This window comes from Vulpes lagopus, chromosome 2 (genome assembly GCF_018345385.1).
Source record: "Vulpes lagopus strain Blue_001 chromosome 2, ASM1834538v1, whole genome shotgun sequence".
Lineage (NCBI taxonomy): Eukaryota > Metazoa > Chordata > Mammalia > Carnivora > Canidae > Vulpes > Vulpes lagopus.
Window position 1 is genome coordinate 66,979,386 of NC_054825.1, and position 18,471 is coordinate 66,997,856.

An 18,471-nucleotide genomic window follows, 5' to 3' on the forward strand; every position below is an offset into this window, starting at 1 on the left:
AAAAGAACATTATGTTCTGGTATCCATGGAGTAGGGAGGTCCAAAGAAGGACAGTTAATTTCTTGTCTGTTTTCAGCTGCTTGGTTGCATACATCTCAATACTAGAAGCTATACAGAGATTAAGGAGTGGAATATGTGGAACTGAAGTTTACCTAGATTTTTGCTATATTCTTTGGAGCTTGAAGGCCTTGTTGCTCTTGGAAGTTACAGATCCCAAATCTGTGTCAATGTCTCATATGGACTGTAGGATCAGCCCTGTCTCACAGGGATGCTTATCAATAAAACTAATCAGGTCCTCCAGTGTATAGTGATCTTATTGTGGTTCTAATTTGTATTTATTTGATAACTAATGATATTGAACATATTTTCATGTGGTATTTATATAATCTTTTGTGAAATTTAAATACTGTGATCATTTTTAAAAAATTGATTGTTTTCTTACTGAGTTATAGAAGTTCATTATATGTTTTGATACAAGTCCAAAGTCAGGTATCTATTACAGCCATTTCTCCCTTTGCCTTTTCTTAACAGTGTCTTTGATGTTTTAGTTTTGGTGAAGTTCAACTCATCATTTTTTTCCTTTTATGATTAGTGCTTACATTTTCCCTGCCTAAAAAAAATCTTTGCCTATCCAAAGATCACAAAGATATTTCCCCATATTGTTATCTAAAAATGTAGGTCCCTTTTAAGATTTTTATGTAGTGTTAGATAAAGATCAAGGCTTACTTATATCTGTCTGGCTATCAGTTTTACAGCATCATTTACTGAGAAGAGTGTCCTTTCTTCATTGACTTACTTTGGCACTTACATAAAAAAATAAATGGGGTGGTGGAGCACAGCTGGAGCAGGAGTCAATATGGCAGCGAGCACCAGATGAAATCCTTGAAAAACCTGCTGCACATGAAGTTCATGCAAAGGGCACTGGACTCGGAGACCAAGAAACAACTAGAAGAGGAAGAAAAGAAAATCATTAGTGAAGAGCACTTGTATTTGGATTTGCCAGAGCTTAAAGAAAAAGAGTGTTTCATAAAAGAAAAGCAGATTTTCTTGTTACATGAAGATCTTCTCTGTGGAAGAAAGTCAGAGGATTTAATCCTGAGGTTGAGAATGCTTCAGATGAATGCTAAGAACAAAGCGGAAGAAGTTGAGGGTGAAGCAGTAGAGCTCCATGTATCAGATGAAGAAATGTCCAGAAGAGAGGAGACCTTGGTGGGGACAATTGGAAAAAAATTTGCCAAGAAGAGAGACCATGTCAATTATGAAGAAGATGAAAATGGACACATAAAACCAAAAGTTAAAGTAAAGAAGATGTTTTTAAAGCCCCAGGATTAAAGTGGATGCTTTAAAACAGAGCTCAGGAAGCTTTGCAAGAGTTAGCATATTGTGGAACTCATTCTGATGGCTCTCTGTAATTAGTAATTAATACTATAATGTTTATTTGTAAAGAAATGGATAATTTTGGAAATATGCCATTTTTGAAACAGATGTGTGGTGGATATTATACATCCTTTGCTTAATGGTGTTCATCAAGAATGGATTTTTAGCCCTCGATCTTCAAATGTGCATAGGTATGTGATTGCTTCCTAAAGATCTTTATGACCTCAGATTTTTTTAAATAGACTTTTCCAGTCACTGACCTTGAATTGACACACATTAATTAAACTAGTGTTTAAGATGTCCTTATGTTTATATTTTACTTTAAGTTATTAATCATGAAAAAAAGTTATTAATCATGCCAAGCCAATTTATACATACATTTTAGAATTGAATGTCATGAGACTTACATATAAATTCATCAAGAATAAATATGCCTCTCCAGACAGAAGTACTTTTTTTTTATTAATTTTTTTTAAATTTATTTATGATAGTCACAGAGAGAGAGAGAGAGAGGCAGAGACACAGGCGGAGGGAGAAGCAGGCTCCATGCACCGGGAGCACGACGTGGGATTCGATCCCGGGTCTCCAGGACTGCGCCCTGGGCCAAAGGCAGGCGCCAAACCGCTGCGCCACCCAGGGATCCCAGACAGAAGTACTTGAATGCTACTAAGTCATTGTTAGTTTGTGGAATTATGGGTTGTTGTTTTTTTTTTTAAGATTTTATTTATTTATTCATGAGAGACAGAGAGAGAGAGAGAGAGAGAGGCAGAGACACAGGCAGAGGGAGAAGCAGGCTCCCTACAAGGAGCCCAAAATAGGACTCCATCCCAGATCCCGGGATCACACTCTGACCCGAAGGCAGATGCTCAACCCCTGAGCCACCCAGGCATCCCTGGGTTTTTATTTAAAGCTTTTATTAATGAAAATTGTTCTGTAATAAAAAAATCAATGGCTAATATATATGTGGGTCTGCCTCTGGACTCTCTAATTACTTCATTGATCTATGAACTATCCTGTCACAAGTACCACACTGTCTTGATTATTTAATTACAGTGTAAGTCCTCTAACTGTGAGATTTGTTTCAAATGAACTTCTGGCTCATCTAAATGTGTAGCTCCATTCCTCCCAGCTCCTTTTTCTTACAACTAAAAATCCTTGCATTTAACATAACCATGAGCTTAGGAAGTCTCTGAAAGGTCGAAAAAAGAAGATGGGTTGCAGAGGGGCCGCAAGACTTAAGGAAGATCAGGTAGTGAGTTTCTGGGTTTCTCCTTTATCTTGAACTAGGAGCTGTAGAAATCTTCAACCCAGATGGCTAACAGGTACAGACACAAATAGCTTCCAACCCTCTCCTTCCAAGTAAATAACAAGTAACTCTGTTCCCCCTTGCCAAAGTTTGGGAAAAAGATGGCCTAATAAAATAATATTTTAGGCATACTGGCCCTACTCCATCCAAACATCAATGGAAAAACCACACTCCCTTCTCCTACCCCACAAACAAACTATGTGCTCCAGTTCCCCCATTGGATGTCAGCAGGGCTGAGCAGGAAGCTGATCTTCCATTCCTGCCCAATGGAAGCACATGGTGCTCCAATTTCTATGCCAGGGTAGTGTGTACAGAGTCCAGTGATCAGCTAAGTCTCCATGCTCACCCAGAAGCCACAAGAAATAAAGAGGCAGTGCTAGTCACTACTAGGTTGAATGGAGAGATAGACACATCCACAGTTATAGTTGGGAATATCAATACCCCACTCTCAGCAATTGATAAAAATAGTGAACAGAAAACTATTTTTTGCCATTCTTAGTCCTTTGTATTTTCCCTAAAAATTTTGAGTCAATCTTTCAGTTTCTGAATAAAACTCTAATAGAATTTTAATTGAGATTATGTTTATAGGTTGTACATCTCTAGCCCAATTTAAGAAGCATTGACTTCTTACCAATATGGAGTCTTTCAATATATAAACTGCTATCTTCCCATTTGTTTAAGTCTTTAATTTATTTTTGTAATGTTTTATCATTTTAGTGTACAGATCTTACATGTTTTATTATGGTTATTCCTATCTATTTCATATTTTTATAGTACTTTAAATTATTTACTTAACAAAAATGTCTTTATTTGTCCTTGGAAGATATTTTTGCTAGGTATAGATTTTGGAGGTGACAATTTTTGTTTGTTTCAACACTGTTAAGATACTGTTCCAGATTTTTCTTGCTTTCATTATTTCTGATAAGAGGTTAATATTTCCCTTGTACATGATGTGTCATTTCTATATCTCCTTTCAAGATTTTCTCTTTATCCTTGCTTTTCAGCAGTATCAGCATAGTTTTCTTCATATTTATTCTCTAGGGGTTTCCTAAATACCTCTAATCAGTAAATACAACTTTCTCCAAAATAGGAAAATACGTGGTTACTATTATTCAAAAATTTTTCTGGTCTCTTCTCTCTCTCTCTCTCCTCTCCTTATATAATTTCAAATATATGCATTATAGACATTGATAAGATAAATCCTTGAGGCTCTGTTAATTTTTTTCCAATCTTTACTCTTGTGATCTTTAAATTGGATAAATTTCTATTGGTTAGTATTCAAGTTCCTTTACTTTTTTCTCTATTGTCTCAATTCTATTATTAAGCTCATCTAGTACATTTTTAGTTTCAGATATTTACCAATTTTAGAAACTTTGGGTTTTTTTATGGTTTCTATTTCTCTGTCTTTCATTATGAGCATGTTTTCCTTTGCTTCATTGATCAGAATTATAATACCTGCTTTAATCATTCTTGTCTGCTAATTCCAACACCTGGAACATCTCAGGGTTTGTCTTTTCTCTGGAAAATTGCTTGCATTTTTCTGTTTCTTTGTGTGTTGAATATTTCAGATTATGTCCTGGACATTGTGAATTTTAAGTTGTGAAGACTTTCAGTTTTGTTGTATTTCTCCAGAGAGAGTTGTGGTTTTGTTTGGTTTAACAGGCAATTAACTTTGCTGGACTCAGACTGTGAACTCTGTCTCTTGGGCAGTAGGCTCAAATTGCAGCTCGGTTCTTATATCCTTCACTGGGTTGGTTGTAGTCTGTCCACCTATCTGCAAATTAGGCAGATATTTGGGATGAATATATACAAACAATTTGTAGCTCCCCATTTCTGTATTCTCCTTTTGGGGGATTCCACTCTCATTTTTAGCAACTGAATTGCTCCAAACTTTGTATTCTGTTTCTTTTGTCCTGAAAGACTGTGACTTTTCTCTTGAAGGTTTAGTCACCCTGAACAATGCTGGTTGCAGTCCTCTACATCTAATGTGGGGCTCAAACTCATAACCCCAATATCAAGAGTTGCATGATTTACTGTCTGAGCCAGCCAGGCACCCCAAGAAAAGATAAAGTCTGGGCAAAGGTAGGTATTCAATAGCAAGAGATTTGCAGAGCCGATATGGAATTTGGCTTGATGAGGGCCAAGGAGCAGAGAAGTAAATGTGGAAAGGGTCCAAAAGATGCCCATTAACTTGGGTCCCCTAGGTTCCTGGGGGCCTAGGAAAGTGGTTAATGTCTATCCTAGAAGCAGTGATAAGTCTACTAACTAATAATATCAACTTTTCTTTCTAATGCTGGTTATTTTTGCTGATGGACACCTAGACTGATGAAAATGGATATTCATTTTTGCTCAATAAATACAACAAAATCTTTCAACCATGGGTCTTTGTTTAAAAATTAATAGAGGAAGACATTAGTGGTAAAAAGTTGGAGCACCAAGTGAAAACATTCTGGTTTATTTTTTGTTTTTAAATATTTTATTTATTTATTCATGAGACACAAAGAGAGGCAGAGACATAGGCAGAAGGATAGGTAGGCTTCCTGTGGGGAGCCTGATGCGAGACTCGATCCCAGGACCCTGAGATCATGCTCTGAGCAGAAAGCACACACTCAACCGTTGAGCTACCCAGTCCTCCCAAAACATTCTGGACTAAAATCAACAGCAAGAACATACCTTTAGGTTCCTGATCAAGAATGTAATTCTAAAGTATTCTCAAATCTCAAGTCAAGAGCTGCAGATTTAACTCTGGAAATGTAAATTTATTATTGCATATTATAAACAGATTTTATTTTGATTTTTAAAAATTTTTATTTTTTCTTTCAAAATTTTTATTTAAATTCCAGTTAGTTAATATACAGTGTAATATTCATTTTAAATGTAGAATTAAAATGATTCAGCACTTACATACAACACTCATTGCTCATCACAGGTACCCTCCTTAATCCTCATTATCTATTTAACCCATCCTCCCACAACCCTCCCTCCAGGAACCCTCAGTTTGTTCTCTAGAGTTAGGAGTCTGTTTCTGGGTTTGCCTCTCTCTTTTTCAACCTGATGTTCATTTATTTTGTTTCTTAATTTCCACACATGAGTGAAATCATATGGTATTTGTCTTTCTCTGACTGACTTATTTCACTTAGCATAATACTCTCTGGCTCCATTCCATCATTGTGAATGGCAGATTTAGAATGAAATGAATGTTTTGATGGCTGAGTAACATTCCATTCTAGTTGATGACTGACTAACATTCTCTCTATATATAGAAAGTGGAATCTATATATATACACACACACACACCACATCTTCTTTATCCATTCATCAGTTGATGGGCACTGGATTGGGCTCTTTCCATAATTTGGCTATTGTTGATAATGCTGCTATAAACATTGGAGACAAGTTTTAAAGAATCGCCGTCTCTTAAAGGATAAAAAACATTTTGCAAAGCTTTCTATAATTGATGTCATTTGAGTATACACATGCATTTATAATATCATTCACAAATCATCCAGAAGCGAATGCAATACATGAATGTAGTTTGTTAGTCATTCCCAAAATTCTGACCACAAATGGAGATTTGCAGGTCTTTTTTTCTCCTGGTATTTGCCAGGAGCAGGGTCTATTTCTGGTATTTAGAGGATGTCCTTTCTTTCCTCTTTAGTTAATCAAAATTCCTACCCTTCTTATTAACAGAATCTGTTCCTAAGAATATATCTGAAACCAGAGGACAAATGCTGGTTAATTATAGGGTTATCCCCCCCCCAAAAAAATTATAGGGTTATCCCTTCCAGGTCAATTTGCTTATTTATTAGAAATCAAAACTCTAAACTATAGGAAAACACAATTTTAATTACCTGGTAAATATAATTTCTTACAGATCCTCACCCATCTAAACCCCTTGTCACTCCTAAACAACCCCTGCATCTCCTTTGCCCACCAGCTACTCCAGCTTAGCTGAGCTGCCTTTAGAACTGTCACATATAACAAGCATCAAACTCACGTTATTTTCCCTTCCACGTTCCCGATATCTCTCCTCCTCCAGTCCTCAATTCTGTTCATCCCCCATCCAACCTGTTTCTACTTTCACTATCACCTTTGGTTTCACCTCTCCATTGCTCTTCATATCCAATCATTTATCCAGCCATGATAGTTCTACCATCGAATCACACAGTAATCTTTCTTTTGTTTCATGTGTGCTGTCATATCCCTGGAGCTCACACTCATCACCAAGACACAGAGGCTGCATTTGCTTCCTGACCTCCTTTCTTAAAAGATTTCTGTTCCTCAGTCCCACCATCATGACAAAAATTTTTCTAAATCATGTCACTCCCATGCTCTATATTCTTTAATGTGGTATATTTCCTTAAGACCTCAAACTTCTAAAAAAAAAAAAAAGACCTCAAACTTCTGACCCCACTTCCTAATCTCATCTTTCATTCTTCTCCTTTATAGGCCACCTGGTTTTGTCCATTTTCTAAACAGGTGGTATACTTCCTTGTCTTTGGCCCTACCTTGTACAAGAGTTCCTCTTCCCTTAGGAGAGAAGGGTTCTAGTACTCACCTGTAAAAGATTGTCCCAAGTTTTCAATCCTTACCTTAGCTCCTCTTTTCTCCATGGCCTCTCTTGCATAGAGGTCTCATTTTCTCCTCTGAACATCTAGATCTCCAATTCTCTACCTACTTAGTATTTAAATATGTATTGCTATATATTATTGGTTTCATTTTCTTAATGTATAGGTTAAATATATTTAATATAAATCTCATAATATTATATGAGACTTACATATGAACCTGTTTCACCCTCCAGCTGGAGAAGGATCCCAGGCTGATTCTTTCTTTTGTAGAACACATGGAAGAAGCTGAGAGAAGGGAGAAATAACTCTACTTAATAAAGAGCTTGTGAACATGGAGATAGGCTGAAGAATCCCAGGAGAGAGTCTAGGGAGGAGAGGAAGAGAACCAAGGTGGGGGTAGGTGAAGTGGTTGTTCTGAGAGATTTGGAGAGAGAAAAAAGAGGGATTGAGAGAGAGTTTCTACAGCAGAGAAAGTCTTGCCATGTTTGGTGTGGCACAATTTTCCCTTTACAACTCCTCAAGAGACAAAACAAAAAACAAAAACAAAAAAACAAGAAAACAACAACAAAAACCCCCCAAAACGAAAACAACTCCTCAAGAGACCTTAGTAAAGATTTACATTACTTTTTTTTTTTTTTTGGTATTTTTTACGTTACTTTTTATTGAAGATTGCCTCAGATGGTTTCTCATTACATCAGGTTCTCTTTCTTTTGTGTGTGTTTGTATTATGGACTGAATGTGTACCCTCAAAATTCATATGTTGAAGTCCTACCCCCCAGGGTGATATTTGGAGATTGGATCTTTGAGAAGTAATTAGGGTTGGATGACATCATGAGGATGGGGCACCCATGATAGGATTAGTGGGAAGAAGAAGGAGAAGAAAGAAGAAGAAGGAGAAGGAGAAGGAGAAGGAGGGGGAGGAGGGGGACGAGGGGGACAAGGGAGAGGAGGAGGAGGAGGAAGGGGAGGAGGAGGAGGAGGAGGAGAGATTGTTTGCTCTCTGCCATGTGAGGATGCACAGAGATCACCATCTGTAAACCAGGGATATGGCCCTTACTAGTGAAGGGGAGCAGAATATGCCATCCCAAAAATATGTCATTTTAGCATATTATTTTAAGTTCCTTAAGAAACAGTTTGGGCAAGGACACTCTGATCCTCCTTAGTTCCCTTGAAAGCAGGAAATAAATTTCCCACGTGAAAGGTACCCTCCCTGTACCAGGAGGGTAGAAGTCATCCCTTACCACCAGAAATAAGGAAGTTAGGGCTGAAACTGTGTAAATGAACCTGGTTGCTTCTTCACTTACTTCCCCAAGTCCAAACTTCTTTGTCCTGTCAATTCATCACAAATTTATTATTTGTCTAAAAGATGTAAAAGCTGACTGCTTTAGTCACTTCTTTGAGTTTCATATTTTTTCTAGAGCTTCCATACATACAAATTAATTTTTTTTCACTTAGTCTATCTTATGTGAATTTAATTTTTAGACCAGCCAAAGAATCTAGAAGGGGAAAGTTTTCTGCCCCTATACCAGGAACTGAATAGGCCAAAACTTTAAACATTTATTTATTTAATTTAAAATTCCAGTTTAATTATCATCTGGTGTTATATTAGTTTCAAGTGTACAATATATTGTACAGTATAGCAATTCAACGGTTCTATGCATTGCTCAGTGCTCTTCAGGATAAGCATACTCTTATTTCCCTTCATCTTCGTCACTCATCCCCCCATCCACTTTTCTTCTGGCAACCATCAGTTTATTTTCTATACTTAAGAGTCTGGTTTTTGGGTCTCTTTTTTTCTTTGTTCATTTGATGTCTTTCTTAAATTCCACACGTGAGTGAAATTATATGGTATTCATCTTCCTCTGACTTAATTCAATTAGCATTTACCCTCTTGATCCATCCATCTTGTTGCAAATGGCAAGATTTCATTTTTTATAGCTAATATTCTGTTGTGTTTGTGTACATATTTATGTGTATATTATTATATATATTTATATATATATTTATATATGTGTAACATACCACATCTTCTTTATCCATTCATCTATCAGTGGACACTGGGGTGCTTCCATAATTTGACTATTGTAAATAATGCTGCAATAAACATAGGGTTGCATGTATCTTTTTGAATTAATGATTTTGTTTTCTTTGGATAAATACAGTAGTAGAATTACTGAATTATATGGTAGTTCTTTTTTTTTAAGATTTTTATTTATTAAAAAAAAAGATTTTTATTTATTTATTCATGAGACACAGAGCGAGAGAGAGGCAGAGACACAGGCAGAGGGAGAAGCAGGCTCCATGCAGGGAGCCTGACGTGGGACTCAATCCTGGGACTCCAGGATCATGCCCTGGGCTGAAGGCAGGTGCCAAACCACTGAGCCACCCCGGGATCCCTTATATGGTAGTTCTATTTTAAACTTTTGAGGAACCTCCATACTATTTTCCGCAGTGGCTGCTTAGGCTAGCATTTTGATCTTGGACTTGCCAGCCTCCAAAACTGTGAGAAATATGTCTATTATCTAAGCCACCCAGTCTGTGGTATTCTGTTATGGCAGCTTGAACAAATAAAATGTTGAGATTGGCTTTCAGGTTCAGAGAGGAAGAACTAATTCTTGTGCATGCACACACACACACACACACACGCCCACACACTCATCTAGTCTGTAAGTTCCCTTGGACCAATAATTTTTACTTATTATTCCATGCAATACCAAGCAGTACTGTGAATATAAGAAACCCACCTGCTAACCTGTTTGTCTTTGTTATTCCTGGACCTTTGTGCCTCTCTTCACCCAATTCCAATAGACATCATAGTCTAGTGGGTATTCCAATGAAGTGGATATGTCCCAGTCACTATGCAAAGAGATACATTAGGGTTTGGGAAGAAGAGAAGGTGGGAGAAAATGAGATATAATCATTTATAGGAAATATATATTTTGTCATTTGGGTTACCAAGATATATTTCTCATATATATTTGGTCTTTGTCCAAATTCTTTGTCCAGTTCCCGGCTCACAGCTTCCAAAACTCTTGAAATTTCCTGAGTGATGAGAGCAATTGGGAGCATCTTTTGTTATATTTGGCCTCTTTTCCTAGTTCCCGAAAAGCTTCAGAGCCAAAAAGGTAAATGGGTGTCTTGTTATTCATAACAGGTCCCTATCCACCACAATTTGGTTTCTGTGAATGAGATGACTTTTGGAAATCAACTAGGGATGGGGGCTGGTTGCCAGCAGAACCAACCCTGAATAGAGGGGTTGAAATTTCAGTCCCAATTTCAGTCCCCAACCCTGATTCCTGGGAGAGAGGAAATAGGCTGGAGACCTAATCATCATGAATGACCAATGAATTTTTTTTTTTTAATGAAGTTCAGTTTGCCAACATATAGTATAATACCCAGTGCTCATCCCATCAAGTGCCCTCCTCAGTGCTGGTCACGCAATTACCACATCCCCCTGCCTGTGTCCCCTTCCACTACCCTTTGTTTGTTTCCCAGAGTTAGGAGTCTCTCATGTTTTGTCACACTCTCTAATTTTTCCCACTCATTTTCTTTCCCTTATAATCCCTTTCACTATTCATTACTTCTTATATTCTCTGTATGAGTGAAACCATATGATAATTGTCCTTCTCCAATTGACTTACTTCACTCAGCAAGATACCAATGAATTAATCAATCATGCTTATGTAAAGAAGCTTCCATAAAAACACAAAAAAGGAGAGGATTTGGAGAGCTTCCAGATTGGTGAAAATGTTTAGATTTAGGGAGAGTGGTGCACTCTGAAATATAGAAGCCTTGCCCCTGTCCACATATTGCTTCCATCTGGCTGTTCCTAAGTTATCTGCTTTTATAATAAACCTGTGATCTAGTAAATAGAATGTTTCTCAGAGTTGTGAGCTCCTTTAGAAGATTAATTAAACCCAAGGAGGGTAATGGGAATGTCTGATTTATAGCTGTTTGGTTGGAAGTACAGGTGACAACCTGGACTTGTGATTGGCACCTATAAAGGGAAAGGGGCAGTCTTGTAGGAGTGAGCCCTTAGCCTGTAATGCAAGAAGGGAGTTGTTGGAACCTCCAATCTGTAGCTGGTTGGTCAGAAGCACAGATAACAAAGTGGGTGTGTAATTGTTGTTTCAAGTGAAAGGCATCTCATGAGAGTGAGCCCTTAGCCTGTGGAATCTTATGCTATCTCTGGAAGAACTGAGTTGAAACTGAGTTGAATTATGGAACACCTAGATGGTGTCCAACAACTGCTACTTGATGTTGGGGGAAACTCTCACCCCACACACCTTGGAAATTTTGCACAGGACCCCTTTACGCATATATGTACACACACAAAATCATCCTATAAATTTTTAATTTTTGTGTTTTATAAAGTAAAACTGGCATATAATAGAAACTGCTTGGCAATTATAGCATTAGGATTATAAATTTCCAAGGTGCCTAGGTGGCTCAGTCAGTTAAGTGTCTGCTTTTGGATCAAGCCCCGAATCAGGCTCCCTACTCAGCAGAAAGCCTGCTTCTCCCTCTCCCTCTGACACTCCCTGCTGCTTTTGCTCTCTCGTGCTCTCTCTCTGTCAAATAAATAAACAAGATATTAAAAAAGGAATTGTTAATTTCCTTTGAGAGGGTAAAGTTAAGGATTTTTATACCTGGATATACTTCAGAGAGCTGGTCACTTTAGAAGTACAGATTTCTAGGCCACATCTCAGACCTGCTGAATCAGCAGGGTGTGAATATTAGGGCTAAGAATCTGAAGTTTGACAAGCTCCTTAGTTCATCTTAAGCAACCCACCCATGGCTCTGCTTTTCGCTGAAATTTAACCCCCTCATTTTCTTTTCTCCGCACCCCCCAATTTTCTTGAAGAGGAAACTGAGGCTCCCAGAAGTAAAGAGAGTTGCCAAGAACACAGTAGGTTAGGAGCGAAGCCCAGACCAGGACCCACATGTGTCTTCTAATCCCATGCTTGTCCCATCCCAGTTTCTGTGGTTGATGTTCAAGCTACAGGCATCATTTTCTAGTTTCCCAGCCTCTCCCTTCTTCCATTCTATCACTCTGGACACTTCCCAGGGGCTGATTATCTGTGGAAAGTTATCTAGTGTGATGTCATTAACATTGTTGCTAGCAGAAAGTCATGTAGAAATAGAGAAAGTTCTTGCTACAGCATGTTATGTTTCACAAATGGCTTGGTTTCCAGATGGAACTCACAGGAGGCAAATTTTAAGCTTACTAAGTCACGTCGATTGTGGTTAAAAAATACAAAAGCATGTGAGCTTTTGTGGATGTAAGAAACACAAATGAAAGATGTCCAGCAAATCTATTGTCAGCATAGGTGAACGGATGCATGGCAGTCCTGGCTATAGAAATAGAGAATTTAGGGGAAGGAACAGGTTTAGGGAGTTTGCTGATATATTAGTTATCTGTTTCTGTGGAATAAATTAGCTCAAAATTTAATGGCTGCAAGCTCCACGCATTTATTATCTCAGTTTCTGTGGATCTCTCTGGACACTGCTTAAGTGTGTGCCTTGGGCTCCAGGTCTCTCACAGCTGCAATCTAGTTGTTGGCTGGGGATATGGTATCAGCTGAAGCCTTCCACGCTCACTCCTGGTTGTTAGCAGAAGTGGGTTCATCCAAGACTGGGTACTGAGGACCTTAGGTCTTCGCCCGCTGTGCCCTCTCTCAGTTCTTTGCCACAGGGCCTCTCCACGGGGCAGCTCAGAACATGGCAGGTGCCTTCCAGCAACAGGAGCAAGCAGGAGAGCAAGAAAGGGCAAGCAAGATGGAATCCAGAGTCTTTCTGTAACATAATATCACAAGTGACATCTTATCACCTCTGCCACCCTCTAGCTGCTAGAAGTGAGTCACTAGGTCTAGCCCATACTCATGGGGAGGAGATTACCCAAGGGCATGAGTACCAAGAGGTGGAGATCTTTGGGGGATGATCTTGAAGGCTGCTGCCCAGCCTGTGGGAGGACGAGGTGGAGACACCCAGCAGGAACTTGGACAGCTAAATTTGAAGCTCTAGAGGGATATCTGGGCTGGAGATACAGATCTGGGAGTTAGTAGCATTTAATGAGCAGGAGGTGAAATCATGGGAATAGATAAAGTCAACCAGAAAGAACATTTTTTTTAAAAAAGGTATCCACCATTTACTAGTATCCACTAATTACTAACTTCTTAGAGAAAATTCAGATTGAAAATAAAAACAAAAACATGGAGGAAAAAATAAATGTCACTAAGCAAAGCTACTTGTCATTCCTAACTTGATTAAGACTTTGAGATTTGCCATGAAAATTTGGGCTAGGGCATGCTGCATTTCCTGGTAAGATTAGAATATTATTCAGATCCTGAGAAAAGCTAGTTGTCCACAGAAATTACTTACAAGAGATGACAAATTGAAACCCAAGCAGTCTCCTGATGAAGAAGAATAAAGTCTAGTTTGTCCTCTATCTATTTTAAACTACAGATCTGATGGATCTCAGTGTTTCCAACAAGTTTGGGTGATGAATACAATAAATATTCATAAAATACAATTAATCATGGTCCTTTAAAGGCCTCCTCCCACAGGACCCCTCCCCTTCATAGACACCCGGCCCAGGGTGTGTCACAGAAGCCTTGGAGAGTTAGAGGTATGTCACAGTGAAGGATGGGAAAACACCTCATAGTCTACTTTGGCCCACGATCTTCCCTCCCTATGTGCCTTTGCCTCATGCTCATCGGTTCTGCTGGAATGTTCTCCCAGACTCTCTTATGCAGCCAAATCCTACCCTCCCTTAAAGGCTCTGCTCAAATCCCACTGCTTCCATTAAGTCTTCCTGACTGGACAGGCCCAGCCCAGCCCACCCCACCCCTCTTCTCCTGGACTTCTGTCTTGGTGCCGCCCATTTTGCAGGCTAATCTCCAGCCGTTTTCTGTGCTTGCTTTTGTCTTATTCAACAAGGGCTGGCAAACTGAGGTCCATGGGCTTGATCTGATCATACTGCCTGTTTTTATATAGCCTGCAGGCACAGAATGTTGCCTTTTTAAATTGTTGAAAAAAGAAGAATAGTATTTTATGTGGATAATACATGATATTTAAATACAGTGTTCATAAATATTAATTTTTGTCTGTAAATTTTGTGGAAATTTGCTTTCTTTCGCCTCTCTGCCCACAAAGCCTGAAATATTTGTCATTTTAGGGGGAGTTTGCTGACCTCTGCTAGTAGGCATCTGATGTCTCCCTCCTAAGAGAGGCTGTAGCCTTTCCAGGAGGACACAGCGCTGGCACTTTCTGGTGGCTTCTGTGGGGTCTACCATAGCGTGGAGCACTGAGTTGGTGATTGGCAAATACTGTTGAAGGGAGCTGAGAGAGAAGGCATTTTTAATTTGTGATGGATACAATGTTACATCCTTTCTTGTTGTTCAGGCCTTTTCTCTGTTCTGTTATGTCTGGTAGAAAAAAATGACAGGGAATACCAGGGTGGGTCGCAGAACTTATGGCAAACACAAATGAAATGAAGTCTGGGAAACGGAGCTTTTGTTTTGGGTGGGGAGGAACTGTTTGCTTTGGGGATTGAGGTAATGAAATTTATTTCAATAACATAATTTAACAGTTGTACATGCTTTCTGCCAGAAGTACAGCTAGGCAAACCTCACCCAGGAACCCCCATCTGCAAAATGTGAAGATTAAACCCTGCAATGCTGAACAAATTCTCTTCCCTGTTTGGCAGAATGCAAAAACCATACACACACACCTTGGTTAGGCTGTGTAAAATGCACCATATCGACACAGACTAGAGAGGAAAGCAGAAAAATAAAAACAATTGTGTTAGTGTGGTGGGATTATGGGAAAAGACTCACAAAAAATACTGTTTTCTTTAAATAGCTCAAATATTTCTACAATAAAATCTCTGAAAATAATTAAAATGAAAAAAGTCACATTCTTTCTCCAGCATGCATATATTTTAAAGTTTTTTTTTTTCTTTTCACTTTTCTCCCTCACAAAGCCAGAATTTTACATTGAAGCAGAAATTTTTAGGAGCCTGGGTATAAATATAGACACACACATGTACAAATTTTCCCTAAAAGGAATATCTGTATCATCTGAAACTGCCCCTCCTTAAACTCAAAATCTCTAAAACTGTAAAATGGGAAGAACATTACTGATGTCCCACTTAACACAGTGCTTGGATAACCCAGGCTTCAGAAATGGTAGTTGTCACTAGAAGGGTCTCTTCCAATGCACTAGACCTTGTGATTCTTACAGGCAGATATTAAAGCTCCTTCACAGTCTAACTCTTAACTTCTGGCAATGGCTGGCAGGTTGTACCTGACTTTCAACTGAATTTGGTTAAATGAATAAATGAGCCAACTAATAATAATAATAATAATAATAATAATAATAATAAATTTTATATATATATATATATATATATATATATATATATATATATATATATATAGACTGCTTCTATATATAGAAGTAGTCTGCTGGCAAGCAGGCAACTTAACTCTACCTTCAGTTCCTTTTCAAAGCCAAGACCCATTCATTTGTATTGCCTCCCGTGATGGAACATCTAAAGCTCAGCCAGGCAATGTGACATGGCAGGGCTTCATCAATAGCTGGGAGCCTTAAGACTTTCCTTACAGAGTGATAAGGAAGAATGGGGTGAGGTTTTTAAGTGGCCATGATATCACCATCTTGAAAGGAAGTTAAGGTATTCATCTGTGCATTCAGCAACTATTCATTGAGCACCTGCTATGTACAAGGAATTGCTCTATGTGAAAGAATGTGAGTAGGAACTAGAAACTGAAGCAGAGAGGCAGGGAAGTTGACTACAGTAGCTGTTATGATCCCTTCATTTCCTGGGAGATGTTAGTGACTGTAGCATAGAGTAGATGGAGTTCAGTGTATATTCAGACCGTGATAGAGCTTGAGGAATGAATTATCCATAATAATATCATGTGTTATGGATACTGGGAGTGGCTTCCATCTACATCAATCCTAGATCTTGACTGGCATTTTTCTGGCAGATGGGTGAGGTAGTGGTGATGAAATGAAAAGTACCCTTGACTTGCTGTCAAAGGCATGGTTCTAAATCTAGCCCTGCCTCTAGTACTAGTTTAATGAATGTGAGTGAGTTTCTTGGCTTGTTCTGAGTGTGAGCTTATTTATCTATTAAAACTGAGACAGAAGTGTTTTCCGTCCTAAGTTTGTATTAGCTATCTATTCCCATATAATAGACCATCCTAATAATTAAGAGGCTTAATTAAAACTACAATGATATCTTTATTTTGTGAGTTCACTGGGCAATGCTTCTGCTGACCTACTGGGCTCACATTTGTAGCTACATTTAGCTAGCAGCTTGGTGAGGGTCTCAACTTATTTGAGACAGAGTTTTTCATCCTGGACTTCTTCAAGGCATGACCATCTCAGGGCCCTAATATCTCAAGACAAAAGAGGAAGCTGCGAGGTCTCTTAAGGTCTCTAGCCTTGGAAGTCATACCACATCACTTCCATCATATTTCTGCTGGTTAAGGGAAGCCACAAGACCAACTCCGATTCGAAGAGTTGGGAAATAGTCTCCCACCTCTTGATGGAAAATGATAAGAAATAGTGTGCTTATATTTTTCAATCTACCATAAAGTTGTGGTGAGGATTAAATGAGATTATGTATGTGATTTAGTATTGTTTTTCTTATGTAAGTAGATATGGTTTCTGGTAACTGTCATATATACATTCTATTTTTGTAACTTCAAAGTTCTATAATAAGCAGTATTCTATGAGTCCAAAGCTAGTATTTAATGGTATGACTGGTTGTATTATAAAGTATCTATTTGCCAGCATCAATGAAGAGAATTGGGGCTACATGAAAGTCTAGTTAACTCATTTCACAAAGTAATGCTTTAGTTTTCTTTTCTTTTTTTTTTTAAAGATATTTATTTATTCATTCATTTGAGACACAGAGAGGAAGAGGCAGAGACACAGGCAGAGGGAGAAGCAGGCTCCATGCAGGAGCCCGATGTGGGACTCGACCCCGGGTCTCCAGGATCAGGCCCTGGACTGAAGGCGGCGCTAAACCGCTGAGCCACTGGGGCTGCCCAATGCTTTAGTTTTCAATAAAAGACCCAGAATCTGATTTTTGAGGGTACGGAGGACATCTGGACATTTCGTGTGTGTGTGTGTGTGTGTGTGTGTGTGAGACAAGCATCAATGCTCCCAGTGTTGGTAATAGTGTTTTGGTCATTCTTTATGGAGTAACCCCCTTCCCATGGCATGCATCTTGTTAGGACCATGCATCAAGATGCTCCATCATCTTCTAACTAGGATTGTGGGTAGGTTCCTTAAACTACCTAAGCCAGTTGGACCCTAGGCTTTGAAATTGAAGCCTAAGAGAAGTGGCAGAAGGACTAAAGTGGTTGGAATTGATTCACCCAAACAGTATTACCTTGATGAGATTCTCCATTTGTTTCTGCTGCCTCTACCCAGAATTGTATGAGTTCCCATGATATTCTAGCGTCAGCTTCAATGAGCCATCTCATAACCTGATAATCCATTAAACAATTATGTTTGTTTAAATTATCCAGAGTGAGTTTTCTTGTAGAGACTGCTGACATAGATATTTATTCAGTAGCTATAGAGTAGTGAGAGTGGTCTGGGAGCAAAAATGCCGGAAGACTAAATGATCAAACAGCAGCCAACAGAGTAGTTCGCTTTTGTAACAATTTTCAGGATAGTGTACAAATTTCCTTGAATAAGGCATATAGCCTCATCCTTAAGGATCTGTAATCCATCTAGGGAGAATAAGTACAATAATTACAGAAAAAAAATTATAGTTCACCACAACAATATGTATTCTAATTGTCAGTGCCTGACATAGTGCTTGACACACAGAAAAGCTGCCTATAATTATGTATTACATGAATATATTATTAAATGAGTGACTCAGGTGCAATGAAGTTCAAACAAGAGAGGATCTTAAGCAAAAATTCCTCAGGGACAAGGAGGAATTCGAGCAGGTTCTTTTACAATGGGTAGAATTCTTTGAAATGAAGAGGAGGAACAAGGGAATTCTAGCCTGTGGACTTATTTTACAAACAGTGGTATAAACTGCTGAGATTAAAGAGAGGTGGCTCCTGGATCATCTGGCATCGAGAAAATCTTATTACAAAGACATGAGTTTCTGTGTTTGTTACTGAATTTTGTTACTGGTAACATGCTGCTTTAATATATGTTGAT

The 18,471-nt window shown here is 38.6% G+C and overlaps 1 protein-coding gene across 1 annotated transcript; it reads left to right on the forward strand.

Annotated features, from left to right (window-relative positions):
• The first annotated feature begins 873 nt into the window (after window positions 1-873).
• LOC121477370 (M-phase phosphoprotein 6-like) lies at window positions 874-1,332 on the forward strand. The gene has a single exon (XM_041731627.1). It carries the CDS (start codon window positions 874-876, stop codon window positions 1,330-1,332), a length of 459 nt encoding a protein of 152 aa, XP_041587561.1.
• The last annotated feature ends 17,139 nt before the right edge of the window (window positions 1,333-18,471 follow it).

Excerpts from the sequence above, each read along its gene's own strand:
- LOC121477370 (XM_041731627.1), top strand. The coding sequence starts at position 874 with ATGAAATCCTTGAAAAACCTGCTGCACATGAAGTTCATGCAAAGGGCA.